Source organism: Labrus mixtus, chromosome 14 (assembly GCF_963584025.1).
Source record: "Labrus mixtus chromosome 14, fLabMix1.1, whole genome shotgun sequence".
Taxonomy (NCBI): Eukaryota; Metazoa; Chordata; class Actinopteri; order Labriformes; family Labridae; genus Labrus; species Labrus mixtus.
Window position 1 is genome coordinate 26,721,584 of NC_083625.1, and position 27,947 is coordinate 26,749,530.

The window sequence follows — 27,947 nt, forward strand, 5'->3', positions numbered from 1 at the left end:
CAGTGCAGTGACGTGTTGTGTTGCCGTAGTAATGAGAGTCCTTCTCCAACCGGACAGATCTTTCTTCTTCTTTTCTTTTTGTGTCTGAATGAAGACACCGCTGACAGTGTAAAGGAGCTGCTTTTTAATTGGCGAGATTTTTATTTTTCACACTGATGATAATATTGTGTGTACACTTCTGCGTGTTCAATGTTCAAACATACACATATAGGCTACATGAACATTGGTGTAGGTGTAGTGAGCACAGTGTGTTCTGTGTTGAAACGTGAAGGTGGGCACAGCTCGTCCTGTGTTCTGCTGTTCACTGAATCAGTCTGGAGCTCCTCTCTTTGTCTTCGTCTGTTTTCCTGCCTGCCAACTAACAGAAGCTATTTTAGAAACAGAAAAACACCTTTTCTCTCCAGGAAAATAGTTATTTTGTCTATATGCCAGGCAGAAGAAAGAAAATGAGACGTGGATTTTTTTTTTCAGACATAAAATAATCTTATATTAAAATTATTTTAATTTATTCTGAATATTTGACATTTCACACATATTTAACTTATTTTTCAACATTTCACTGAATTCTTGACATTACCTTTTTTTATTTTGTGTGCAACTTTTGGACTCTATTTTCAACATTATTTAAAACATTTTGATATTTAACATTTCCTTTTTAGGCTTGAAATAATTAAATAAAAACTCTTCCTCCTCTAAATGTATTGCATTTATACCTGGCACTTTTGTACTTTGCTAAAGCTTGACTTTATTCTACACATTTAGTCATAAATCTCAGAATTTGACCAAAATGTTTTCTGTAAATGCAAAAAAAGCCTAAATACCTGATCGACTTACATTTCTTCCTAACTGCCAGCTTTGTTCATAAAATTGTAGTTTTTAGTCTTCAGAGTCACAGTTAGTTGTACTTAGAAAAGGTCAGCTCTGCTTAAAATATGACAGTAAGCAACATGAAGAATCCAAAGGGGAAAAAACACATAGAACTATGAAACTTGACTGTTGCCAAGCAACCCAAACAGTCTCCTGAAAGATTCGATGTGATTGGCAAGTTCAGTACAAGCTAATGCTGCATTCAGGCGCTGCTCGGGTGGTCCAAGTTTCCGAGTTGTGAAGTCGTTCTTTTGATTTCAATGTGTTCACATGATTTCAGTTCGGTACGTCTGAATGTTGTAACAACAGCAAAAAACAGCGTTGATGCTTCGAAGAAGATCAGCGAAATGTTACTGTTACAAGTTATATGTGGGTAAAAAGTTGATGTGCAATACAAGAATTAATAAAAAAGTATGTTAACGTTAATGAAATATTTTGCCCCTCGTGATGACGATTCTGACGTCAAGTCGGGCACCTCATTCTTTTCTGAGTTTCTGAGTTGTTGTTCCGACTTGAGCATGTGTTCATGTGCATTTTAGATCTCGGAAACTCGTTTTTTCCAATGTGTCCGACACCACATGAATGCAACATAACCCTTAGTTGGTTGTTTGACTCAGACCTGATAAAAAAAATGAAATACAGAGGAGGGTGATCACAGACTCAGATCAGACATTTATTTAAATGAACATTTACATTTAATATAGTTAGTGACATGCAATGATCCTAATCTGTTTTTTTAACCAACATTTTAAAGAAATATCATTACAGGCTGTAGCTTTAAAGAAATATGTTCATGGTGAACCCACTGACTCACTCTCTGACTGCTTTTTTTTTCTGAACTCTGTCGAACCTGTCATGTTGTTTTAATCTTAATCTGTCAAATCTGCTCAGATCTGAGCGCTGTGTGTTCCTGACCTCAGATATAGTCTTATTATAATATCTCCTGATCCGAGTGCACTCTGGGTGTGATCGTTACATGTGGAATAATGTGTGTGTTAATGTGTTTACACTCGGACAGCAGAGGATTTTAGACAGCAGGTCTAAACCCAAAGCACAGATTGAAACCAGGGATTACACCAATTTTACAACATAGTCAGTGAAGGATGAAGGGGTCAAAATCAAGATCAGAGTGTAAATATGTATCTGATAAGAGAACTCATATGAAGTGTTAAACTCACACATAGACTGTCCCAGATTAAGATCATGCTAACTACATTTAAATCATGAAACTCTTGTATTTAACACATGGAAGAAACGGGAACAGTTCATCAAACATGCAGACCTGATCCAAAATAAATCCAGTGAGAGTTGATGTTTAAAGCTTTTAATTAACATTTCTGCTGAGCCTGCAGTTAATGACAGTATGTGCTGTGACCCGTCTTCCTCCCAGGTACGCTCTGAACACTGACTGTTTCCACCAAGCGGTCCGGTTTGGTTCAGTTTGGTTCAGTTCGGTATGGTAAACTCTGAACTTGCTTGCGTTTCCACAGCCAACCGTAACCTTTTGGTAAGCGCAGTATAAGCCAGATGGAGATACCTGCGTCAGCTATGTAATAGTGTGACATCATAGCAACCCAAATTGCAGTGTAGCCCGCTATTAATTAAGTTCAATGAAGAAGAAGAAGAACGGGACACAGTAAACAAACGGGACCCTTTATTGTCCGATCGGTAAACTTGGCACCCCAACAGACGGGTACCAAAAAGGTAGGACGGTACAGATCCCTTATTTTGGTACCATACCCAACTTCTGACGGTGGAAACGCCAATAAATGGGTACCATGCCGAACCGAACTGAACCGGACCGCTTAGTGGAAACAGGGCTATAATAGACCTGCTTCTCTACCTGTGGAGGGCGCACACACAAAAATGAATCACAAATACAAATAAAATGCAGAAAACATAAACGATGCAAATAAAACAAACTTAAACGCGGCTCCTACAAAGAAAACAGAGCTACTGTAGCAAACAGGAAGTGAATAAAAGAGACGTTGTTAAACATGTGAAAACATTTACACTCAAACCATGTTTGTCTGTGCTGTGATTGTTATGTTCAGCTATTAAATGATGCTGTATTATTATGTAGTCTGATGCACTTTAACCATTCTTTGAGACTGAATAAGAAGAATTATTCATCAATGTGGTATATGAAGAATGCTTGTTTGCTTATTTTATGTTGACAGCAAGCCTTAACAAGCATGCATAGTGGGATTTGTATTCATTCACAGAGCTGTTTTGACTTGACAGTAACCTGGGTTTAGTATGATATCTCTGCTCTGCATGTGTTTCTCTAGTCAGACTATTGTCAGAATGGTGGAGCAGACAAAAGGCGGAAGCTGCTGAAAGGATTCAATGTACAAGGTAGACCGATAAACACAGTGTTACCTTCTACACATCTCCTTCCCCCAATCCTCCTCCTGCTCTCCTCGCCTCATGAATATTGGGGAATTAATGCTTACAGGGGGAGGGGGGGAGGAGGAGGCAGGGACAAAGAGAGAAAGCGAGGATAGTGAGGGGAGAAGAAAGAGAGGGAGGGAGGGGGGGGAGCAGATGTCGTCACAGTGCGCAGGCTCTGTGCGCTCTGAGCTGCTGCCTATTGATTGGAAAACAACGGGCTGTGGGAGGACGCATCAGGGAGGCTGTGGGCTAAAGGGTGAGGGAAGGGATACACACCAAAAGCTCGGACCACGCTGCCATCTTTACCTCCCTCTTCTTCTTCTTTTTTTCGTTCCTCTTCTTCATATCTGGGATGAATGCCGCTCCTGCTCCTCGGTGGGTTTTACAGCTGAGGGAAAAGACTCTCCTCGTCTGAGCAGATCCTGAACAAGCCGAGCCTGGAAAACAACCACACAGTCTACTGCAGGTAATCTGTCTTCCCTCTGTATCGCCCTGTGGTTCATTTGTCCAGGTCCTCCCGGTGCATCATCTTCCTCCATCCTCGCCTTGTAACCATGGTTTCCTCGATCTCCTCTCGCTGCTCTTCTCTCCCTCCCCCACTCTCCTCTTTTTTTTTCTCTCCATGTGATGAGCTGATGACATGGACCTGCTTGATTTCTATTTCTACCACGGCCGCCTTGAGATAAAATCGAAATGGAATGCATTTTTTAAAATATTTATGTGGGAGCAAATCTGTTTTTTTTTTTTTTATGTGATTTATCTCAAGGAGGAAACCCAACATAGAAAAAAAAATCATAAAATATCAGCCTTGGAAATCTGTGTTCAGTGACGTAGTGATGTTCATTCCTCCCACAGTAAAACAAGGTTTCTCCATTGCATTAAATGACCTCTGATGAGCTCTCCTGATTGGCTCTTTTCACACCTGCATGCTGAGGAAGCACCTGAGACCACCAACACTTAGTGAAGGTCACATACACAACCACAATTGATGCACATCCCAAACAAACACTCATGCACACATTCAGCCGACCCCCAGGCCAAAAAGGCAACCATCAGGGCTGATGTTGATGATTTCATCTCCGTTCATTAAATGAAGTTTTCCAGAGGTTTTCTACCAACCCAGTGGGAAAAGCTACAACGTGACCGGGGAGTTGTTACAGGGAAATTGAATTTGTGAATTTTCACCCTGACAAATTTGCAAGCATCAGTTCAGCTGCACAGAGTCCCTGTGGCAAGGTGACAGTCTGCTCATGTTCCTTTTTAAAGCAGACCAAATGATCTTAATTGGATCCTCTGACAGATGCCGCTTGTCAGTCACTGTCACATAAAAAGGCTGATTTATTCCCCCTACTGTAAGGATTTGTTCAACATGGGGTTCTTTCATCTGCAGAGAAATTAGAAAAAGAGTAAAAGAACAGCAAGATGCAATAAAAAAGAAACACAAACCAACATAAACACATCAGAGGAGACTGATCTGAGGAGAGAGAGAGAGAGAGAGAGAGGAGGAGATCCTGTAAAAACACAATATCCGGCTGCTGAAGGAGCAGCACTTTGCTGAGTGCTGAGAACAGGAGGAAGAGGCTTGCTTAAGCTTGTTTTTTTTTTTTAAATGGACTCCTCTGAAGTCACTCACTTAGACCAGGCCACGGTCCAGCACAGCACACAGGATGAAACTGAGGCCTCACTTCTGTAATTACACTGCGTCAGACAACCTGACCGACGCACAACTTCCCCTCAAAGTCTGACAACAGCATTAGGTCGTTAACGATGTTTGCTGATTCTTTCTTTCTTTCTTTCTTGGATCACATTCTTTTAATTCTGCAGATTTCAAAATAAGACTCAATTTTAGTCTCACTGATGATAGTTTGAGCTTCCAGAGAAGAGCTTCATGACATTTGTTTAACCTCGTCAATTAAAATGACCATAACCATAGTTCTTCTGCTGCTCCTCCCCTGAGCTGATTTCAGTCATTAGAGAACCAAAACAATGATTTGGGAATGAACGCTTTAACGTTGTTTTAGCATCTCATTTTAGATACACCCATGTTTACTACTCTCCAAAACACAGGGACTACCCTGTGTTCCCAAACATTGTGATTAAAGGTCCCAGAAGAATTATCTCAAGATTACCTCTATTTAGTCATCTTGATCTGGTGGAAAGTCAAAGGAGTAAAACCAGAGACTGTTTTTAAGAAGTCAACACAACCAGCGTGAAGTCAACCTTTTGTTTGTAGACAATGTTTTAGGCCTCAAGTTTAACATTTCTGGCCATCATCAATCATTCGTTCTCTGCAGCCAGAAGTGAACATACTGTATTTGGACCGTACTCTCCTCCATCCTGGCTGACAGGTTCACCGTTAATGCATCTTGTCAATGTCAGCAAACCACACCCTAAAGCCTACGCTGCTCTAAAGTCTATTCCTCTAAACCTGTCAATAAGTTGAAACATATACATCATGCTGTATTAAAGAGGACTTGATCCTAGAAATAGAGACCACAAACTGGTATAGTAAATGTTTACTGAGGTCATAAATCAAAGAAATTGCAGGATCATTTTCTGCTACACTTACTGTACATATTTAGACTTTTTCAACAAGAGAAGTCGCCTCTGCTTGCTTTCAAATTCTGCAGGTTTAAGGCACTTCTGCATTGGCCTTTCTTACATGACCTCAAGCTACATCTGCTCTGTATGTACAATATTTTTATTAGAACATGCTCAGTGAATAAATGTCAAGACATGTTTTTTCTTTTTTTTCAAAACGCCCCTCAGGTTAAAGATATTGAAATTTAAAGTATATCCCTACTACAAACTGTCCCCTTTATTACTGAATGTTTCACACTTAGTGCTCTACAAGAAAACAATGTGTGTTTTTACTGGTGATTCCCTTTTCCATGGGACAGTGTTTTTATATGCATGTTATTGAGGTGTCCTTCCCTTTGTCAAGCAATTTTCTAAAGTCAGTCCCAGAACCCCAAATGTGCTGTCAGTGGTGTCACTGTGTTGTAAAAATGGGCCTTTGACTTGTTTACAACTGGTACACTATGACTTCATTAAGACTGTAAGTTGAGTCCATTCATCTAAATAGGCATCATAATTAAATGACACCATTAATGACACAATTATGTGAAGCTATCAGCCCCCCCCCTCCCCACACACACATCTATCATGTAAATTCATAAAGAAACCCATGTGACCAGCAGTGAAAAACAGCCATTTTATATAGTGTGACAAATGCTCCTATAATTTCCTGCCCCAGAATCTAGAAAAACCTCTTCAGTTAAATCCCAGTGGATGAAGGTAATTACCAGTACAACCAACTGGTTTGGTTCCCTTTGGGACCTGGTCCCCTTCTGGCACATCTACCTCCATCTCCTCTTTGTCTAGACAACACGGCGTCCACTCCACATGAGGTGAGACAGGAGTGATTTAGGAAACGCCAAATAAATCCTTTTGGGAAATTATGAAGTTAAACAGATGGTGACAGACATGCATGTTTGTACTTTGTCTGATCGGGTTCTTTTAATCATCGGCGTAGCGGACGTAGCCATCGAGTCATTCGGTTTCTGGCTGCCACTTTGAATCTTTGAATTTGGTATTTTATCGGTTGCCATCTTTTTTTCTTGGAGTTAAAGTGACCATATCTAGACAAAAGGTTGAAACAAGATAGGACAGGGAGTAAGTAAATGTTATATGCTAATACTAGAGCTAGCTACTAGAGCTAGCACTTTGCTTAGCAACGCTAACCCAAATATAATTCAGGGTTGATGATTATTTTGGCTTCTGTAAACAACGATTTAAATCTTAGAATTAATGATATTGAATGTAGCCTCTGGTTCCAAAAGTTAAGTTAGTGTGGAAGTTATTTTAACCTGCATTCTTTCCAGAAGGCCAGAAGGGGGCGACACCTCATATTAGAAACTGAATTAAAAATACAACATCTTGCGGAGCATAACTGCTACGCTATCCCATGGAGATGAGTGTAAAAAATTACCTTTCTTAACTAAAAATGTGGACAGAGATGGAACGAGTCTAACATCATCTGGGAGATTATTTACGTATGTCTGTGCTGCATGCTTACAAACTGCTGCGTCATCGTGTTTTGTTCAAACTCTAGGGATGCCATAGAACAGCTCCAAAGGTGTTCAGGGTCCAAGGTGGTTCATACTGTGTCACAAGCATGTCAGATATATATATATATATATTTTTGGTGCTACTGTTAGACTTCTACACAAGCAGAGACATTTTTTAAATCAATTCTTTGCTTGAAAATTTCTCCACTTGAAATTTCTAACCAGTCTGCGATTTAAACCAAATGTACTTTCTAAAGAAATAAAAGTTTTTTTGGGAGCTTTTCCCTTTATTTGATAGGACAATGGATAGAGTAGGAAATTGGGAGAGAGAGTGGGGAATGACATGCGGGAGAGGATCCGCAAGTCAGACTTGAACTTGGGCCGCCCGCTTGGAGCACCATAGCCTCCGTACAGGGGGGCAAATGGCCTAACCGCTAGGCCATATGCGCCCCAATCTTTTATGAAGACGTTTTCTGTTCAAAACAGCAGCTAATGGTCAATCACATGTAGCCATGCCATTTGCACTGTGTATCTGTCTAACACTTAATAAGACCATTATTTTAAAAAAAGGCCATCATTCTGTGTTTAAGAAGCGACTCAGACCATAAACTCATTAGGTAAATCTTTAATGAGGTAATGAATCAAGAGAGAAGTAGGCTCATTTTCTGGAAGACTAAGCAACCAGACTTTGTAAACAGTGGAGTCTTTCCCTGCTGGTTTGAGGCACCTCCACATTGGCTTGGATTTTAAAATAAAAAGTACATCCACTCTAGGCTTTGCAGTTTATGTTTCAAACAGATTTACTGCACCGTTGGTCTAGCCTCGTTAAATAAATGCTGATGCAATTTTAAACAAACTGCTGATTAAGCAAACTCAGTGCATTTAACCCTTTATCACCCCGTGTCTGTTTGTGCAGGACTCAGAGATCTACAGACAGGGGTCACCATGGAAGCCCCTCTTGTGTGTTTGGATGAGGAGTTTGAGGACCTGCGGCCCTGTCACATGGACGAGTTTAACGACTCCTCTTACTCCACCAACACCTCCACCACCGTCCCCCTGGCCACTATCACCCGCGAGGACTTCTCTGAGCTGGAGAACTTCTCTGAGATGATGAGCTTCAAGTCCATGGAGGACCTGGTCAATGAGTTCGACGAGAAGCTCAACGTCTGCTTCCACAACTACAACACCAAGACGGAGGTCCTGGCACCGATACGCACCCAGACACACAGCCAGGAGGACGAGGAGAGGTTGCAGGATGAAGAGTGAGTGATCAAGTCCTAGTAGTTTGACAAAGTACTCAAAGTAAAAGGTCCACCTATTATGTCCCAGTAATGTTCGGTCATCTGTATAGCATTTGTCAAGGCTGCTAAATACAACATTGAAGCTTTAGTGGAACAGAAGTGGCATACCTGAACTGTGCGACCATCAAAATATTTGAGGTAAAAATCATCAATCTTTGGGTTGTCAATCAACATTTCTATTTTTTATTTTTTTAGATTAATATTTGATTTGACAGATTTTTTGGGGGGAGCTTAAAACAAATAATCTCTCTTTACTCTCCCTTGAATCTGTGGTCTAAAAACTCTAAAACTCTAAAACCTTACTAATATGCCACTTCTAATCCAAAATGGCCATCTGTTAATATTTTTTTTTTCCCACAGGTCTTCCTCAGCTGACATCTCTATATTTTCCTCATCTCCTCACTAATCTTTTTTCCTGAAGAAATGGTCTCACTAAAAAACTGATAGGCTGAAATCTAACGTCCTTATCAAAATCTTTGTATGACATATTCAGGATGCAGGAGTAAAAAGCAAAATCCTTTATCTTATAAAAAACACATATGACCTAAATCACCTTTCTCCCTTACTCCCATGAAATAGCTTTACTATAATGACAGTCTATTTGAAAAAGAATGCTAAAAGGCTTCTGGCCACGGTAATGTGTTACATCACTACAAAGTCCAAAATGTTCCTCTCACAGAACAGTAGGACTATAATAGATTACATAATTTGTGTTTAACACGAAGTGATCACTTTCAAACCCAGGGAACAGATATGAATTACAAGGTTTCTGAAGGATTGTATGTAAGGTTGTGTGTACATGCTTTATGTCTATGAGGCGGCTGTGGCTGTGGCTCAGTGGTAGAGTCGGTCGTCTCTCAACCGGAAGGTCAAGGGTTCGATGTCCAGCTCTTGCAGGCACAACACAATTACCCCAAATTGCTCCTGCTAATTAGTCATTGGCGTGTGAATGTGTATGAAAGGATGAGTTCATACTGATGGACACTTTACAAAGCGGCCTCTACCATCAGTGTGTGAATGTGGTGTTAAAGGGGAAGTGTGATCTGCACTTTGAGTCCATTTACCATGTTTATCTTCTGACTTTGTAATTCATCTTTCTTAAGTATGAGGAACATAACAAAGTGATAGATATGACTGCAGTGGTACATGCTCAATTAACAAAGAATGCAGACTGCACGGGCGATGGTTAACTTAACAAGACTTTGTTATGTAATGGAAACACGTGCATGTGTTTGCTCCAGTAGGTGAACTCTTGCTCGCCTGTCTGCACTGTCACCAGCAGCAAGGATTAGACAGTGATGTCACCGTCATACAGAAGTAAATACTCCGCTACAAATACACATACTGTAATGTTTATTGGCTGGCGTCGTCTACTCGTCCTTACTAGTTAGATTTTGGACTGTGACAGAACGATCCGCTGCACTTCAAATGCTTTTGTTGGGATATTTAGCTTGTTTGGACGCTACCAGAACAGTTAAGTTACTGAAAAGCAATTTGTTCAGAAAAAGAGCCACAGTAACCCTGAATGTCTGCCAACATGGTGACATAACAGAACACAACAAAGACTCTTGCTATTTCAGATGAAACCCACCCCCTTTAACGTCAGTTCAACAATCATTTACTCATTTTGTCCTCACATCACACATCTCAGGACCAAAAGATTAGAGCTGCACATCACACCTGACAAAAATAAAATATTTACACCCACACACACACACACACACACACACCAACACACCCACCCACACACACACACACACACACACACACACACACACCAACACACCCACCCACACACACACACACACACACACACACACACACACACACACACACACACACACACACACACACACACACACACACAGACCACAACATCCCAAACAAGGAGTCCCCCCAGCATCATGATGACCCCACCCTCCATTACACCACAGTCGGTCTTCTGCTGAATTATTCAATGTGCAGTATCGTACGCCTCACTGTGCTTTGGCTGTGTATCTGTCACTGCCTCTCCACCAGCTCACTGCCAGACCCCCCCCCCCCCCCTCCTTCTCCTCCTCCTCCTCCTCACAGCATCTGAAGCGGAAACACACACTCCTCGTCACACTGTGTGAGGATGAATCGAGCTAAAAATAGTCCGTAGGTGTGAGAGGAGAGGGCTGGAGGGGAACTGTGTGATTTTTCAAACAGTACTTACCTGAGTCTATATTATACATAAAGAATTAATGGAGAACAAACACAGTACTACCATTAAGCTGCATGTTATGATAGACACTCAAGCTTTAAAACATGCACTGAGTCGTTGCAGCACATGTCAGAAGACAGTAAAGATACTGTGAGTCAAATACACACATTGTTCCTCTCCTCCTCGACACATAAACATCTCATTGTCTCTCCTCCTCGCTCGAGTCCAGCTCTTGTTTGTAACAAAACTGTGATTTTAAATCGAGTTAGTCATACATATAATATATATTTATTCACATTAAACATTAAACCCTATACAGATGAAAAACATTTCTTATTTGTTGTGGGACATCAGAGTTCAAACCAAAGGTTGAAACAGTCTGTGTCACTTTTTGTGATAATCCCTGCAGTCTTCTGATTCTGAAGGCAGATCTGAGTCAGCTGATGGTGAGGCAGAATATTAAATGTTTTCTCGTCAGTGGGCTGCGGGCCAACAAACACAGCAGGACGGCTTAGTTACATGCTGTCCAGATGACCAAACACTGAGTCTGTGCAGTGATGGAGGCAGTCCGTGCTGTGTGCTGACGACTGATAAGATTTTTGAAGTATTTTAAAATGAGATGACTTTTTAATTCATTCAAACAGTCGGTTTCATTTAAAGGCTGATAATCGGGACATAAAGTCAGATACATTCTGGGTTCTATGGTGCAAAACATAAAGGGGGGAAATTAGATGAGGTTGCGCAGTAGACATTGACATTTGGCCACTGCACTTAGTTAAAGGTCACATATTATGCAAAACAAACTTCACCATGTTTTTCTAGCACTATTATGTGTCCCTAGTCGGTCTAATAAACCCCCTAATTACGAGAAAGGTCCGTCCTCTCCGTCTTTTGCCTGCTCCACTTTTTAGAAAATGTGTGCTCAAACAGGCAGTTTGGAGATTTTCCCTTTGTGACATCACAAAGGGCAGTAACCCCTCCCCCAGGTGGGTGACACTCACACAGCTAGGTGTTTGTTCTGCCCTCTGAGTCTGTCTTCTCACTGTAAACAATAGGACATGGAGCGAGAAAGCCCCGAGACACCCAAGACCTTCCAGAGAGGGGGCGTGGTCAGACACAGCTCATTTACATATTTAAAGGTACAGACACAGAAAGAGCCTGTTCTGAGCAGGGCTGAAATAGAGGGGTTTATAGACATGATCAAATACAGGATCAGAGTGGATTTAGAACAAGAAGCTTCACACACATGATTTGAGGAGCTCTGAGACTTATTTACACTGGTTGAAGAGGAGAATAATATGTGACCTTTAAAAAAGGTAAATAACAGTATATAATTCATGGTTAATATTGTACTTAAATATGTGTATATGGATAGATTATATTCTTTGAAGTGAGTTATAAAATGTGAGAACCTTTCAATATTAATGTGGGGTGCACCCTGGATTGGTCAAAAGCCAATCACAGCACTGACATACAGAAACAAACAACAAGTCACACTCACATTCACACTTACGGACAAATTTTAGACTCACCAACCTGGCATGCATATCTTTGGACTGGGAGGGGGATGCCGTAGTACCTGGTGGGATCTCATACATGCACAGGGAGAACATGCCAACTCCACACAGACAGGGATTTGAACCAGGAACCTTCTTGCTGTGAGGCAACAGCACTAACCACTGTGCAGCCCTCTTACATTTGAATGCATAACACATGCAAACAAACAAACAGTTGATAGGATGCAAGAATGACAGAAATACACACATCTTGTAATGTATTCCTTAAGTGTAAGCATAAGTGATGATAGCGTTGGCTGCATTTAAAATAATGCTCCGTTGGTTAGTTTACAGAAAGAGAAAAAAAATGTCCCTTGTTTATGTGCTGTTGCAGGCAGCAGGGACATGCAGGCCGCTGGTGAGGTAAGCTGTGAGCTGAATGTGTCCTCTGTGTGTCTGCTGTGGGCAGTGCCACTGAGAGCCGGGCAGCAGGCCCTGAGACAACCTCTGAGAGGAGGAGGAGGAGGATTAAACACAAAGGAGACTGTTTCTCTCTTTTAGTTTGATGTAATTCCTCCTCAGACAGACGCTTCACCGGGTTCAGTCCGAGACCGACTGCACAATGATGTGAGAAGCTTTATCTAAATCTCTGTAAGGATACCGTTTACTCAGTAGTAAGCAGATTTTTTTTTCCTGTGGTGCATTGTTCCACTGCAGCCTTGAGCTCTGTGTATTGACTAAAGTTGCCTTCTTTGAAATATTGACTGAGTTGTAGGCTTCTGCAGACGTTGCCGAGTAGACCTGATTTTAACCAGGGGATAAGACAACACAGCCATCTGTAGTCTAATACTGTTATATAAGCGTCTAACTACACGGTGTGTGGCTACAGCAGCTTAAAATAGCGTGCAGCCTGTAGAGTGAGGGACAGACCTTTTTGATGTTTAAAAGTTGCTCTTGCTTACATGCGTGCATGTATTTGTGTGTTATTTGTTTTGCAGCGTGTGGGATGCTCTGACCGACAACTACATCTCCACCTGGGACAACCCCGACCAAGAGGGACTCAACGGCAACCTGTCCGAGCAGGAGGTACGTGTTGCTGCTCAGCTTCATGTAAGGCTTTAAAAAAAACAACGATAAGACTTTTATTTTAATTAGTGAATTTAATATAGAGATTTAAATAACATTTAATGCATCTTAAACTTAATGTCATTGGGAGATGTTAGCATGTTTGAAAAGCTCATTCATCAGTGTTTTTTGGGATTCCAGTTAGAGTCTCAAAGGGTCCTCGCATGAAAGCAGGACCTCAAGATGTACAGCATTTATAATAATAAAAAAAACAAGGCAAAGGGGAACATTAATGATATCACAGCAAACCACAAGCAACAGAATACCAAACAAAAATAATGCAAAATGGTGAGTTTGGTAACTTCTATTAATAAAAGGAACCGGTCGACAACTTTACGTCCAGGTATTTACTCTTTATCGAGAACGACAAGATTCTGTTTCCAGAAAAGTGGACGAGACGGCACCGTGCTGAAATCAAGGGCATTATCAAGCAATGTTCAAGTACATAGCAGCAAAAAGGAAAACCTAAACTCCAACAAAACGAAATGTAAACAACAGCTCCCCTTAGTGGGAGTCGGCTATCCTGTGATCAACCTAGTTAAGTTTAGCATTATTTTAAAATGTGAAGATATTTTTGGTATAGTTGTTAAAAAGCAGATAAAAGTTCAGATAAAATACATGACTCCATCCTACTCCTTTTTAAACATGTACTGTTGGCTTCATGTTGAATATGTTAGCTTATTTAGGTTCACTTTATTATTGAGTATTGTTTTTTTTCTCTATTTTTCTGTCTTTAATTCAACTTCATTTAATTAAAGAAATCAATTGACCAATCTAAAACATTATTTTAATTTTTAGTAAACTGAATAACAGTCAATATAATTACCTGAAATGTCCAATATCACATCTTTTAAGAGGAACTGCTTGTTCCATTGTGATGTGTGAAGACAAACTATTCAACACCTTCATCTCTATAATTAAAGTTATGTTAGTATGTTAATATTCAGTATGTAGACCTGCTTTTGAGTTTTCAAGATTGAAGGTGAAACCCCACTCTGGATGCTTAGATTTAAAATAAAGGTCATTACTACTGTATGGATGCAAAGAACGCAAAATGAATCAATCAATCTTTATTTGTAGAGCGCTGATTCACAACAAATGTTATCTCAAGACACTTTACAAAAAAGCCTGCGGTAAAAGACCTTACTCTTTGTTTTAGTATCTACAAAGACCCAACGTTATTCCATCATTAGCACTCAGCAACATTTAGCAAAGTTAAAGTGGGAAAAACAAAACTTCCTTTAAGAGTTATAAACGTCGAGCAGAACCAGACTCATGATGAACAGACATCTGATGAGACTGTGCTGGGCTTGGAAAGTGGAATAGAGGGAGATTCAGGAAGAAGGATGGAGACGTCTTCCTGAATCTGTGATAAGGAACTTAAATGGTACATAAAGATTTATGGATAATTACATGCAGTTAAATCAGGATATTAGACAGTTAAATACATCATATATCATGTAAACAGAGCAGAGAAATAACAGCCATGTCCTATGGGTTTGTTTCTTGTCTGATTTGTGTTAGTTTACATTAACTTCACATGTGGTGTGAGGAGTAGTTTAAATTGTTATTTACACATTATGAGAGTCATTGTAACCATCCTCCTACAGTGTTGGTATCACATGGGTGGTTTAAATCTGTGCTAATTCATTTACAACAGGAAAATATGTTATGAGGGAAATGTAAAACATGATCTATTTATAACTCTTTTTTATGGTTATGAGATAATTTCAGCTTTTAAGACATGAGATGTTTTATAAAAACTTGTTAAAGACACTCCAGTTAGTGATTAAGTTACGTTGTCAACACATTGTACTTGGGAAAGCTAGTATTACGCTAATAACATTTCTGGGTGAAAGGGCTGAGCTCTGTGTAAAACGTGTTAATCATGAATGAAAAAAATGATTCAGCAATCTGCTGTAGTGTTTGTTTACCAATTTTATGCTCTATGAGAACCGTTTTAGCAGAGCTGCTGAGAGGTCTGACCCAGAAAACAAATCCAGAACCCCAGAAAATGACTCACACAGTCATTTCCTCTACAGTCTCATCTTATTCCTGCTGAGGAGGAGTGTAATGTAGTGTGTTTATCTTTCTTAAAATGCTTTTAATTATCTTTTTATGGTTTTTAATCATCTGAAGAAAGAAAGTAAGAACGCAATGTGTCTAAGCAGTCCTCTGTCTCTGAGGTATTATCTCATGCTGACACTTACAGACATGCTTGACCAACCCTGACTGCTGTGTTGTTCAGCAGAGCTCTCCCTCTTCCTCTTCCCTGTAATTGGCCGTCACATTCAGACGGACAGAACACACTTAGCAGTCCAGGCCATGTTTGGACCAGTCAAGGCCAGAGCAGACATTTTCCCTCCAGAGAGGAGAGGGTTGTTCATGTCAGATACATCCTGTCTTCAGTCAATGTTTGGGAATCTTTTAAGTTCAATGTCTTACTGCCAAACAAACCACCAGTAAGCATTTCACAAATAACAGCTCTGTGTTAGGACAGTATGATGAAGTCACTTTTTTTAAAACATGTGCAAACTTTTCACTGTTTTCTGCTGGATTAGCTCCTGTCAGGGCACAGATAGGCAGTAAAGGCAAATGCTAGGGGCGCCGGCTGTCCATAGGGGGCGCCGCTGGAAGATTATTCATGTGTTACATAACTAGAAAGAAATACACTTTTTCTTATGTGAAAGTATGTTGTATGGGACATAAGACCTACTTATATATTTTATTGACACTTATTTGTGTACTTAGTTAGCTAACACCCTAAATCGATTAAAATCTTTATTTTTCATCATCTGTTGTAGTTTTAAGCAATTGCCTTTGGAGTATTTATGTCTAAGAGCATGCATGCATTTTGTGCAAGAATTCCTCAATGAATAGATATTTGTTCATGGTGTACGTGGGGTTGTAAGGCTTAGGAAAACGTTTTGGATAAGCTGAAAAACTATGCTAAGGTTTCTGTTTAAGGATTGAATGTCGAATACATGGGACACCAGCTGGAATGTTGCCAAGGGCACCAAATTGGTTAGGGCTGGGTCTGTCCCCTGTTGCGTTCTCTTACAGGTTCATCTGTTTATACCAAAATACAGCATAGAACTGCTTTTTCTGGAAATGTTAATTAAGTAACTTTGTTGTGATTTGGCACTGTATAGATAAACCTTTGGTTGATTGATTGATTGATTGATTGATTGACTGCAAAGACCAGATCACGGAGATTTTGCACAAACTAGATCTGGAATTTCTGGTACTCAAAAGTTCAACTGGGGGCTTTTATGCTCCTGTTGAGCCTCTTCTGCCATGACAATTGCCCGTTACATTAGAGCGATTAAATGTCGTCATCCTCGGTCGTCGACTCCAGAATAAGTTAATTAAACTAATTATGGATATATTTAGTTTATTTTTCCTGTGAAGAGAGGCTCCTTTTGATCCTCATTACTTTGTAAGATTGACTGTTTTACACGTAATCTCACTTTGCGCAGATCCACGAAAAAGAGGAGGAGGAGATGAATGAGAAGAATGACAACGCCAACTGCTTGAGTGAAGAGCCTCTTATCACAGCTGACCAGGTGTGTGTGTGTGTATTGTGTGTGTGTGTGTGTGTGTGTGTGTGTGTGTGTGTGTGTGTGCGTGCGTGTGTGTATGTGTGTGTGTGTGTGTGTGTGTGTGTGTGTGTCAAACAGCAGTGTCTGTGTCCTGTTTCTGATTATAAGATAAAGACAGCAAGATGTTACATAAGAATCATTTCAGAATTGTGCAGTAGGTCCCTTGCATCTTTTACCCGCCATTTTCCACACATCAACACTCTGTTTTTAAGTATCACCATTGTCTTTGTTTAGGTATTTGATTATTTACAAGTCTATCTTATACAGATTATTTTTTTTTGGTTGGCAGAAACAGAGTACAAGTGGGATAGTAATGACTGAAAATGTCAGGTCAAGACCACATTGCCTTCAACAAAAGTTTTATCAATACTTTTTTTTAAAAACTTGAGAATCAATTTGAACTACTTCCGGTTATTGGGCCAGACTGGTTGAAATAGGCCAACATTTTAAAGATCTTGCTAGAGCAGCTATATTTTGTACAAGCTGGAGGCAGATAATTGGTGATCAGGAGTTCTGCTAATCCAGATGGCTGCAAACTAAGGCATGTTTATTATATCACAATTATTTTTAAAATAATATGGTAATTGCTGTTGTTATGTTTTCAAATGCTTTGTATGATAGGAATGCCCAAAGCTTTGGTCAGTCATATATAGACAGTTGTAATTGGTCACTCTTGCACAGAGCACAGAAACAGTAAAGGACCAAGAATAGATCCCTGAGGAACACCAGAGACGATCTGATGTATTACCAAATACCATTTGATAGTTTCAGTTCCTGCCAAAGAGTTCATCTCTACAAGAACTAACAATCAATCAATCAATTTTTATTTGTATAGCGTCAACTCATAATAAGTGTTATCTCGAGACACTTTACAAAAAGCAAACAAACAATGTGGATTAATTTTAATCAGACAATACTTCCATGTAAGCACTCCTACTGACCGGCATCTCCTACCCCCCTCCCCCCCAAACAAAAACCCAAACAAAGACAAAAAGAACATATCCCTTTAAAATTAACTGTAGGTTACATTGTAACTGTGGTTCTCTGAGTGAAGAGAGTATCTCTCCACCTAGCTTCATATTCCTTATGTATGGGTACATTCCCTCTATAAATGATTTCTTCTTAGTATTAGTATTAGTATTTAGTATTTTCCATGTTAGTTAAGGCAACTTTCTGCCATAGGGATGAACTCTTTGAGCACTTGAGATTTCCAAAGGCAATCTTGCACTTATCTTGTATTTTTAAATGTTGTCAGCAAGTAAAGTAAGTTGCGATCAGTCTCTGACATACACTTCTGTAGCTTGAGCACACATCAATAATAGATTGATGTATGTTATGTACAGTTATAAATAAAGCTTTTGGAGGTTTAGTGACCCCACTCTCCTGACAAATGTATGGTGGATGTGTGTATACCCAGACCTGTCTATTAGTCTCTTTCCTGTCCATCAGCTTGATAGTGTGCTGTATATGCTTCAATCTCTCTCTCTGTCTCTGTCTTCAAGGTCATTGAGGAGATAGTCGAGATGATGGAGAACTCTCCAGATCCTGGTGAAACAGAGGAGGAGGAGGATGAGGAGGAGAACAGCCACTGCTCATCCACAAACAACCCCTCCTTGCTTGAGGAGATCCGGCAGCTGTCACTGGCCTCCAACAACAACTGCTCCTATGAAGGTAATGCTGGAAATGAGTTAACATTTTGGTCATGCAACAGAATGCACTCACAACCACAAGCGAGAACAACCACAAGCTGGTTTCCCAACTTCAGTGCTTTTTCCCCCGATTGTGCCTGTATAAACTGTCAGACAGCATCTGAAATCACCATGGCACCACAAAGTATTCCTGCTTGATGTGTCTTCCCCCTCCTCTCATGAAAGAAATTAACCAGAATAATCATAGTAGTAAATAGCTGCCAGAATGGGGAATGGAGAATATGAAGGAAACTTTGTGCTTTGCCTAAGATGTTTATACTTCACCCTTAAAGTCCCTCAATGCTGTGACCATTGACTTAAACTAATGCAAACTATTGTCACCAATGTCCCTGGCTCCAGTAAAGAATATTTATATAGTCTTGCCTGTATTAAAGTTGTCTTTCTAGAATTTCAGTAGCGTTTTGGGTTATTAGAAAAGCAATACAGAACTGTATTATCCACTGACAGTAAAATAATGTATTTTTGTTAATGTTGCCTTGCAAACAAGATAGGGCCCACTATTGAACCTTGGGGAACCCCTTTGATAGTGGACAGATAGTTTCTCAAAACTACAGATTGCTGTCTGATACACAGATAGTTTTGTAACATTTTTACAGGACTTAAATGCTGGGGCTTCTATTGTTTAAGTATTTTCTTTATTGCTTCTGTATACACACTGCATTGTATCTTTTAGACTTGTTCCTGTAAAAGGGAATTTGTCGAACCAAAGAAGTGTATTATTCATGTTAACAGTCTTTTTAATGGCTGTACCCTCTATATTAAGATTCATATTTCTCCTTGAAGAACGCTAGTACACATCAATAAAACACTGTACATAAAAGAAGGGATCACTCTTAAGTGTGTCCTTGCCTTGGCCTGACATGAAAATATCATTAACCCTGTTGTAGAACAGCCAACATGAAGGATGGTCATGATAAGTGCATGGACACGATGGTCAGGGACAAACATTCACAAACTGCATTTGCTCTCATATTCTGTATGTTCCTGTGCTATGATTGGAGACATATGCACCAGTAATCGTGTTCACCTAGATTCCACCCATACATCATGTTTTGAAGTGATCCACACGGTTAGATCAGTCATATAAATTCAGTTGGTATGTTTTCGAGTTCAGGAGGACAAGGTGTTCTCGGCCATATGAAGCCCGGTCCCTGAACTTATTTCCTCTGTCTGAGTCGCAGTAAATTGTCCCGATCTCTGTGGGGATGGGAGCTGAGAACAGAGACGCAGACCGTCTTATGATTGACACAGCTGCTTAAATAACATTTGTCTGATGTCATATTGGTTTATGTTTGGATTAATTTGTTCTTTCGGTAGTTAAACATGATCTGGGTGAGTTTGATCATATGGAAAACTAAGTTCATAATTTTACAACATAATGACAACAGGGAAAACAAGAAATTATTAACATACAAACATTGAATGTATTTTATTATTTTATTCATCCTCTTAAAGTTTGTTCTTACAGGGTCAAGTATGAAACAAGTAAACAAATACCCATCACTTTAGCACTTTTAACCTAAGCTAGTTTGAACTGCCTGTCCTCAGATGTGCCGTTAAAGTCCATAAAACTCAACAATTACAAAAGCGACAGAACCAATCAAACTCAATGAAAATGTACACTGTAAGTTCTTCAGGCCTCTAAAATTACCTCAAAATAAACTAAGTACAATTAGAGAATCATCATGACTAAACCACTAGACCACTGATTTAGCCCATATTCACACATTACACATTTGTATATGCATTCAGTCTGTACCTGTCCCTTATGAAAATGTATGTATTTAAACCCATGTGCTTCCTGTGTCCTGCAGGTCTGTGTCTGATGCCCAGCTCAGCGCTGGAAGAGCTGCTTCATCGGGTGGAGGCCACCATCCGTGAGTTCTCAGAGGAGCTTGTCAGTCAGCTGGCCCGGCGTGAAGAACTGGAGTTTGAGAAGGAGGTAAAGAACACGTTCATCACGGCCCTGATGGAGGTGCAGAACAGGCAGAGGGAGCAGAGAGATAGCAGCAAACGCCGGCGTCGAGACAAAGCCCTGAGTCTGCAGGGAGGAGGGACGCCACCTGTGAACGGAGGAAACACAGGAAACACAGAGAAGACAGGAAGCATGCCTGTCAAGGTGAGGAGCAAGGAGAGGGGATGGCATTGATGGCTTCACATACCGTTTGATTAGTTACATTCTATGAGTGTGCGTCTGCAACAGGAGTTTTAAATTGGAGTTAAATATGACACTATGGGCCAGACTAACTAAGAAAATGCAAAATCTGTGTCTGTAAAACAGCCGCTCAAAACACCGTCAGCTTATGCATCAAACTAATGGAGCCAGTTCATAGTCTGAATGTAAGAAGTGGATGTCGCCTCTTGGTTTCAATGTTAAGCCAATGTAGATTTACCTGAAACCTGCATTCTTTCTCATGTCCAGCAGGGGGTGACTCCATTGGTTACATAAAAAAAGTCTGATAGTACATTAGTGTGTCTGAAAATAATCCTATATCTATTTGATTTATCACCTCAGTAAACATTTTCTTCATGAGTTTATGATTTAACAACTTCTAACCTCTACACAGAATAGAGGTTTTGTAATACATGTGTTCTCTTTTTTCAATATCACTTCTGGCTGGAAAAAAAAAAAGTTGGCAATGGTTAAAATGTTGAATCAAATGCTTCGAAACAATGGTCCACAAAGGATGATATCACAGTGGCTATGTGCACTTGTGTAACAGTCTTTGGTCCTGGTACAGCCTTCCAAAATAATTCTTTAAAAGGAGCAGCTCAGAGCTGTTGTGAGATTTCTGAAGGTTCAAGAAGAAATTAAGATAAGATAAGATAATACTTTATTGATCCCCACAGGGGAAATTCAGGCATTGCAGCGGCAAGACAGAGAAGTAGGTTTATAGAATAGGTAAGAGAAATGAAAATAATAATAGGAGGTATATACAGAAGAATATAAATAGTGAGGTGAACTATACAGGACAGTTAAGAATGATGTGCAGTGAATGGCAAGTTAAAGTGACCAGTGAAGATTTAAAGTGACTTGTGTGATTAAAAGTTTGAAGTTACTTAAACAGCAGTATAAGAGCAGAATGATATGACATTATAATGAAATGAACACTTTTCTTTTCTGTGGCAAAACTATGCCTTAGATAAAATATCAGTGAATTAAGACATATTTTTTATTACCATTAGAAACATGGTAAACAGAAAAAAGGTACAACAGACCAATCAAACACAAACTATACACACTGCATAGCACTCAGAGGAGAAGGTAGAGAAGTAGACAGAGTATGTAGAGGTGAAGTGTTAATAAGGATGTTATAATAATTCTGATGTAGATGCGACCAAACACACACTTAACTGATTTAACAAAAAATAAGAAGATAAAAGTGGCAGCTTGTAGTGAATTTAAACTTCATAAATGGCAAAATTCTAATCTTACAGATGGATATTTTGTTGTCAGTAATAGATAAATTCCTTTGTTTCATAATCAGTTTTAAGTTTGACATGCTTGTATTTAACTTAATGCATGTTTTCCACCAACTACTAATGCTATAACGCTCTTAGAAATACATCAGCATTACAGAGAGTCAAACCACTTACACTTACTGAAATCACACCAACACAGCAGCCTGCCCACTCTGCCCCATTTAAAAAAGTGTCTGAGAATACTGTCACTTTTAAACCTCATGGTACTAAAGACATTTAGCTGCATGTTTATGTTTATTTATATTGCACACTAAATGTCCTTTAAGTTTATTTTATCTGTGTAAGAGCAGCAAAACAGCCAACAGCGGACAGTTGCCAACGCTGATGAAGGCCTAGTGCTGAAACGCGTCTGTTGTTGTTTTGCTGCTCTGACACAGATAAAATAAACTTAAAGGACATTTAGTGTGCTGACTTTTCTGTCTCGCACCTGAAACTGTGTTAACTGTCAAGTGTGCTCCTTTTTTGCTGTTTTTATTTGTATTGCACCTCAAATATAAGTATATATTGAATGAAAAAAGAAGGTAAAACATGGAGTAAACACCAGAAAGAGAACCAAGAACGTGTGTTTGATAAATACAATGTCTCCTAATTTCATGCTTGTGTAATTTAGCTCATATATAACAGAATTACAGTAATAATAAAACATATATAACAGCCTATACTGGGAGATTATTCCTTATGGAGCCACCTACTGATAGAGTTTAAAGTACACAAACCCTGTGACCGTCCATGTGTATGAGGATATAAAGTTACATAATATACTGTAAAGCCTGCATGGCCATTCAGGGCTCTGTCAGTAAATGTAATCATTGTTAATGAATTCTGAAATGAACAGGAAGCTAGTGGAGACTTTGATGTTTCAGCTGGTCCAGTGTAAGCAGTAGAAAAGTAGAAAGTTGAACCTGCAGACAGCTCTCTCTCTCTCTCTCTCTCTCCTCCCTCTGTCTGTTAGCATAATGGATCCATTAGCCTCTAAAGTATCTTCCAGGAAAGATCCTAAAGTGGAAGTGACCCGTCGTCTTCATACAGTAACAGCTCAGTCCAGTCTGATCCCCTCCCCTCCACTTACACAGAAAACACCCTAATGGACTTTCCCAGCATGCAGTGCAGCAGCAGTGTTTTTATGTGGTGACTTAAATGCTACCTGAGGCTGAACTACTTAAGGAGTAATGAGTGTAGAGATGTCTTAATGATGCAGATGCAGAATCAACAACAGAACTGATTATCTCTTACGATGATGTCATGTTTGATAGAAACATGGTTACACCTGGATATTTGTTTTTTATATGTATGTATGATTAGTTTTAATGGCCTGTTTATGTGTGTGTGTGGTGGTGTGTTGTGTTCGCAGCGCTTCAGCATGGAGGGACTGTCCAACATCCTGCAGACGGGCATCAGACAGACATTTGGAAGCACAGGGAATGACAAACAGGTAAGGTTCAATGTTCTGAAAAGGGATCAAGTGGGAATTTGAATCAATCAATCCCCAGCTCCTGCAGCCACGTGTCCAATGTGTCCTTGGGCAAGACACCCAACCCCAAGTTGCTCCCGCTGCTTTGTCGGTGGTGTATGAATGCGTATTAGATTACTTACTTGTGATGGACACTTTACATAGAAACCTCTACCATCAGTGTGTGAATGTGTATGTGTGAACGCAGTGTAAAAGTGCTTTGAGTAGTCAGAAGACTAGAAAAGCACTAAGCTGAAGTCTATTTATCATTTACTTAATGTGGTGAATAAAAAAATGCTTTAAAAGATACTTAATAAACTCATACCTTTATAGAGTTACGTTTTTTCATAATATATAGTTTAATAAGCATGTATCATATGTACAGTTACTGCCAAAGGCAAACTGCAGGTACTACATTTTTTGGGACTTATTCGAATAACTTGTGAAGCTGAATATTATTATTATTCAGCCCCAGATGGCCTAGTGGTTATGTTGTGCTCCCCATGTATCCCATCCCATTATTTCATGTCACTCTTCAGCTGTCCTATCAAATGAAGGCAATACAGCTCAAACAACGTTATTATTTGAACTTCAATTGATAAGATAGTTACAGCTGTATTATTTTGTAAAAATAATCAAATGATAAAAAAAACGGTACTTGACATTTCAATCTAAACTTCTACCTTCCTTCAGATTCTTTAAACATGCACAGATCAATAAGTAGAGTGGTGAAATAAAGACAGAGAGACTGAGTGTAATGACTGTGTCATTTAAATTAATTCAATATCACTTACATGCCTTCAAACAGTTTCTGTGGCTCTTCAAAACATTGTAAGTGGCTGCACTGTTTTTAGTTCTGTCGCTGCCTCATTGCAACAGATGGTGGAGTCACACAAAGACGAGAGCAGCCTGCTGTAGGTAATCTCTGTTAACAAAGTCTGCAATGTGCTAAGATACACTGTGAGAAATACAAGTGTCTTTGATTCCTATTGTTTATTGGATAAAACATGTTTAAAATACAAAATGAATTCAGCATTTTGTGTTTCTCAGCTGATAGTTAAATCTAGAAGCTCCAGTTTTTTCAGGGATTACTGGACGTAAACAAACATTTTGCAGCATCAAAAGCATTTTGGGTTTAGTTAAAGCAGTGCATTAAAACATCGGGCGCTATGTATTGGAGGATAAGTGAAATCCAGTCCTGTGGCTGTGTTCCAATACTCATACTTCTGTTATTTACTTTGCCAGGGAAAGATTTAGTATGTTACATCTAAGTCAAATAGTATGTGAAAAGTACCAGGATGTAGCTACAACTAAATCTCATCACATTTTCGGGAAAATGTAAACAACACACTTTAATCAAATCTAATCCACAATGCTCTGTGGAGCAAAATATTTTTCACAGAATGAGCTGCCATGTTTCTCTGGCGAGATCATCCAAGTGCATTTTGAATCCGCATGCATTTTTTTACAATGTTCAGTTTTTCTTTTTTTTACTTTGGTCTGCAGAGGACTTCAGGTCAAGATGGCTAAAATCGGAAGAACATAAGCACAAAAGAAGCCCCAATTCAACTGTATGAATAATTCATGAAAATGAATACTTTGTGAGGGCAGCTGTATGCTGTAGGGTAATGAGAAAGTGAGATTGATTTGCAGGGATGGATTGTGTATAACGTTCTCAATCTGTGTTCAAGGTTTCATTCTTAGTAAAGACTGAGTGTCTGTTAGCTTTTTCACTAATTATTAAGATTTAGGAAAATGTATTCATTATGCACTTTTACAGCTGAGAGCTTGCTGAGAGGACTGATACTGTATCACTCTCATGTTTGTATGTTATACCAGCAGATGAATGGTAACCAGCAGGTTAGCTTAGCTTAGCATTGAGACCAGAAAAAGGGGGACTGAGCATGGCACTTAGCTACAAAGACACTTTTGTGCAAGTATAAGAAGTTGTAAGGGCAGGTCAGAAATGGGATTTATATTATATGTTTAAAAAAATCACGAAATAAGAGACAACAGGCAGTTTAAGCTAGCTGTTTCCCCCTGCTTCCAGACTTACATGTAAGCTAAGCTAACAGGCACTGGTTTCACATTAACCTGACAGAGAGATGTATGACTTCTTTTAGTCTTTCACTTTATTCTTGAAGAAAAGCGGACAAGTGTAATTCCTTTGCTTTTTACTTCACATGTGACTCCTTGTGTTGACACTAGTGTTTGAAGCTTCTTCTCATTATGTAGCATAAATAAATAAATCCAATATCATCACATATCTGCACTGTTTGACTTGTAAATGACCCAGTCTGGTATTTTACTCTGTTTTCAGTATCTGAACACAGTTATTCCTTTTGAGAAGAAAGCCACCCCTCCATCTGTCGACGACCTGCAGATGCTCACAAAAAGTAAGTATGCATCATAGAATTTTTATTTCAAAGGCATAAAAAAGGAAATCTTCAGAGCTGATACATTTTTCCCCCCTTTCTTAGTTCTTTTTGCCATGAAGGAGGACAGTGAGAAGGTGCCTACACTGCTAACTGACTACATATTAAAAGGTAAAAACACGTTTGAACGTTGCCTCCACCTGAACAAAACTCTTAAAACTCCTTGATTATGATGACTTTAAAAAAAGCCCTGGACAAGAGAAGAAACTAAAGAAGCAGATTTGACCTTTCACTTTGTCTACTATGACTATAAGTATGTGTTCTTTGTTCCAGCATTTGGCTGATTGGCTTATGCTTTCTATTCTTCTCTTGGTACCATTTTTAGACAACAGCAATTTTTCCTGTTTCCTGTTGTCATGTTCAGGGTGATATGCGTCAATGCTGAGTGGTACATGGTGAAAGTGAGACAACTTGTACTTTTGGTGAAAGTGAGACAAGCTGGTCACATCATCCCGTACCTAATGAACTCTTTTATGCCTCATGAAACATCAAAGTAACTCATATTATCCTGTGGATATTTAACATAACTCTCCTTTGTTTCTCCTCTACAGTCTTGTGTCCCACCTAAAGCTCCACCAGGCCGGGGGGCCACAGTGTGACGGAGAACCCTCCCTCCCTCCCTCCATCCATCCCCCCCCCCCCCCCCGCCTCAGGCCCGAGCTGCATGACCTCCCTTCTTTTACCATTATCGACCATGGATCCTCACCATCGACATTATTGTATTCACCTCAACTATGACTACTGCCTTCCGCTGAGCTCACCTGTTTCCCCCTCCCCTGCACATTACGCTCAGGCCACATGCAAAATGGCCGCTGCTCGATAGATAAAAATAAGCGGGACGGCCAATCCTGCTCTAAAGGACTTCACTAATGGAGCATGACATGCTACTAATGATCCTAACACTACTCCAGCACAGGGATACGACTTTCTCATTGCTTTCTTTTTCTTCATTTCTTTACTTTCTCTTTGTTTTTCTCTGACTGAACTTACAATGTTGCCAAGTTTGAACACATATTCTTTTGGACTGACGTCTTGACCACTGGGTTCTGTTCATTTGTTCATTTGTTATTCTTCAAAGACTACACTGTTAAAGAAATGAAATGCCATACTGGATCCACAAGTGATCCTTTCCCTGTATTGTGTCCGATTCATTTGAATACAAAAGCCATGCACCTTTTTCTGCCAACTTAGTACTGTAGCTCCATGGGAACGAGAGGAGACACACGAGTATTACGGGTGCAGTGCAGTGCATTACACAGCTTTTTTCTTTCTCTTTCTTTTTTTGTGTCTCTCTAAAAATCCAGTGCTCTTTTTGACTTTTTTGAAATTTCTTTTTCATTTGTTACCTGGATATTTGATATAAACTGTGTTGCTGATTTTCTACTTTTGATTTACTGTGTCATCAGAGTGCAGGTTTGTGTGCAGTCACCCTGTTCAGCCACGTGGAGGTGTTTCACTGAGTGTTCCTTCGGATATATCGTCCCCCCTGATGAGATGAGCTCATTTCAAAAAAAGGCGTGCATATTAGCATATTTATGATTCCTTTGCGCCATGTAGGTGAATGTGACATCGCTAATCGCAAATTCTAATAAACATTCAATAAACATTCAATCCTGAACTCGAGTGTTGCTTTATTTTGAACTTTATCTCCTGAGTTTAAAGGAGCCATCTGTAAGATATGTACTGAACTAAATCATAATGATCTTACTACATGATCAGACATTAAAGAAACATGTTATGTTGAAGTGCTGGCTTCTCTGTCAACAATACAGCAGCCAGTATGTTCTCCTTCTAACTTTAGATTCTGCTCCTGAATGCTCTGGATTTGTT

General features: G+C 39.6%; 1 protein-coding gene across 2 annotated transcripts; it reads left to right on the plus strand.

Moving 5' to 3' along the window:
- Nucleotides 1-3,462: 3,462 nt before the first annotated feature.
- fez1 (fasciculation and elongation protein zeta 1 (zygin I)) lies at nucleotides 3,463-27,735 on the plus strand. Of its 2 annotated transcripts, none has more exons than XM_061056033.1 (10): nucleotides 3,463-3,727; nucleotides 8,248-8,593; nucleotides 13,312-13,423; nucleotides 16,918-17,004; nucleotides 18,543-18,711; nucleotides 20,564-20,868; nucleotides 23,584-23,664; nucleotides 26,003-26,078; nucleotides 26,163-26,228; nucleotides 26,669-27,735. In XM_061056033.1, the coding sequence occupies exons 2-10, from the start codon at nucleotides 8,277-8,279 to the stop codon at nucleotides 26,683-26,685; spliced, it is 1,230 nt and encodes a 409-aa protein (XP_060912016.1). In that variant the 5' UTR covers nucleotides 3,463-3,727; nucleotides 8,248-8,276; the 3' UTR covers nucleotides 26,686-27,735. The 2 variants fall into 2 exon arrangements, with proteins under 2 accessions (XP_060912016.1, XP_060912017.1); XM_061056034.1 differs by having other exon boundaries at nucleotides 3,466-3,727; nucleotides 13,312-13,399.
- The last annotated feature ends 212 nt before the right edge of the window (nucleotides 27,736-27,947 follow it).

What these genes read in the sequence shown, in the direction of transcription:
- fez1 (XM_061056033.1), top strand. Translation starts at nt 8,277, where the DNA reads ATGGAAGCCCCTCTTGTGTGTTTGGATGAGGAGTTTGAGGACCTGCGG. An exon ending in GAGAGGTTGCAGGATGAAGA is followed by an intron (nt 8,594 to 13,311) that starts GTGAGTGATCAA and finishes TTTGTTTTGCAG; the next exon opens with CGTGTGGGATGCTCTGACCG. An exon ending in CCTGCAGATGCTCACAAAAA is followed by an intron (nt 26,079 to 26,162) that starts GTAAGTATGCAT and finishes CCCCTTTCTTAG; the next exon opens with TTCTTTTTGCCATGAAGGAG.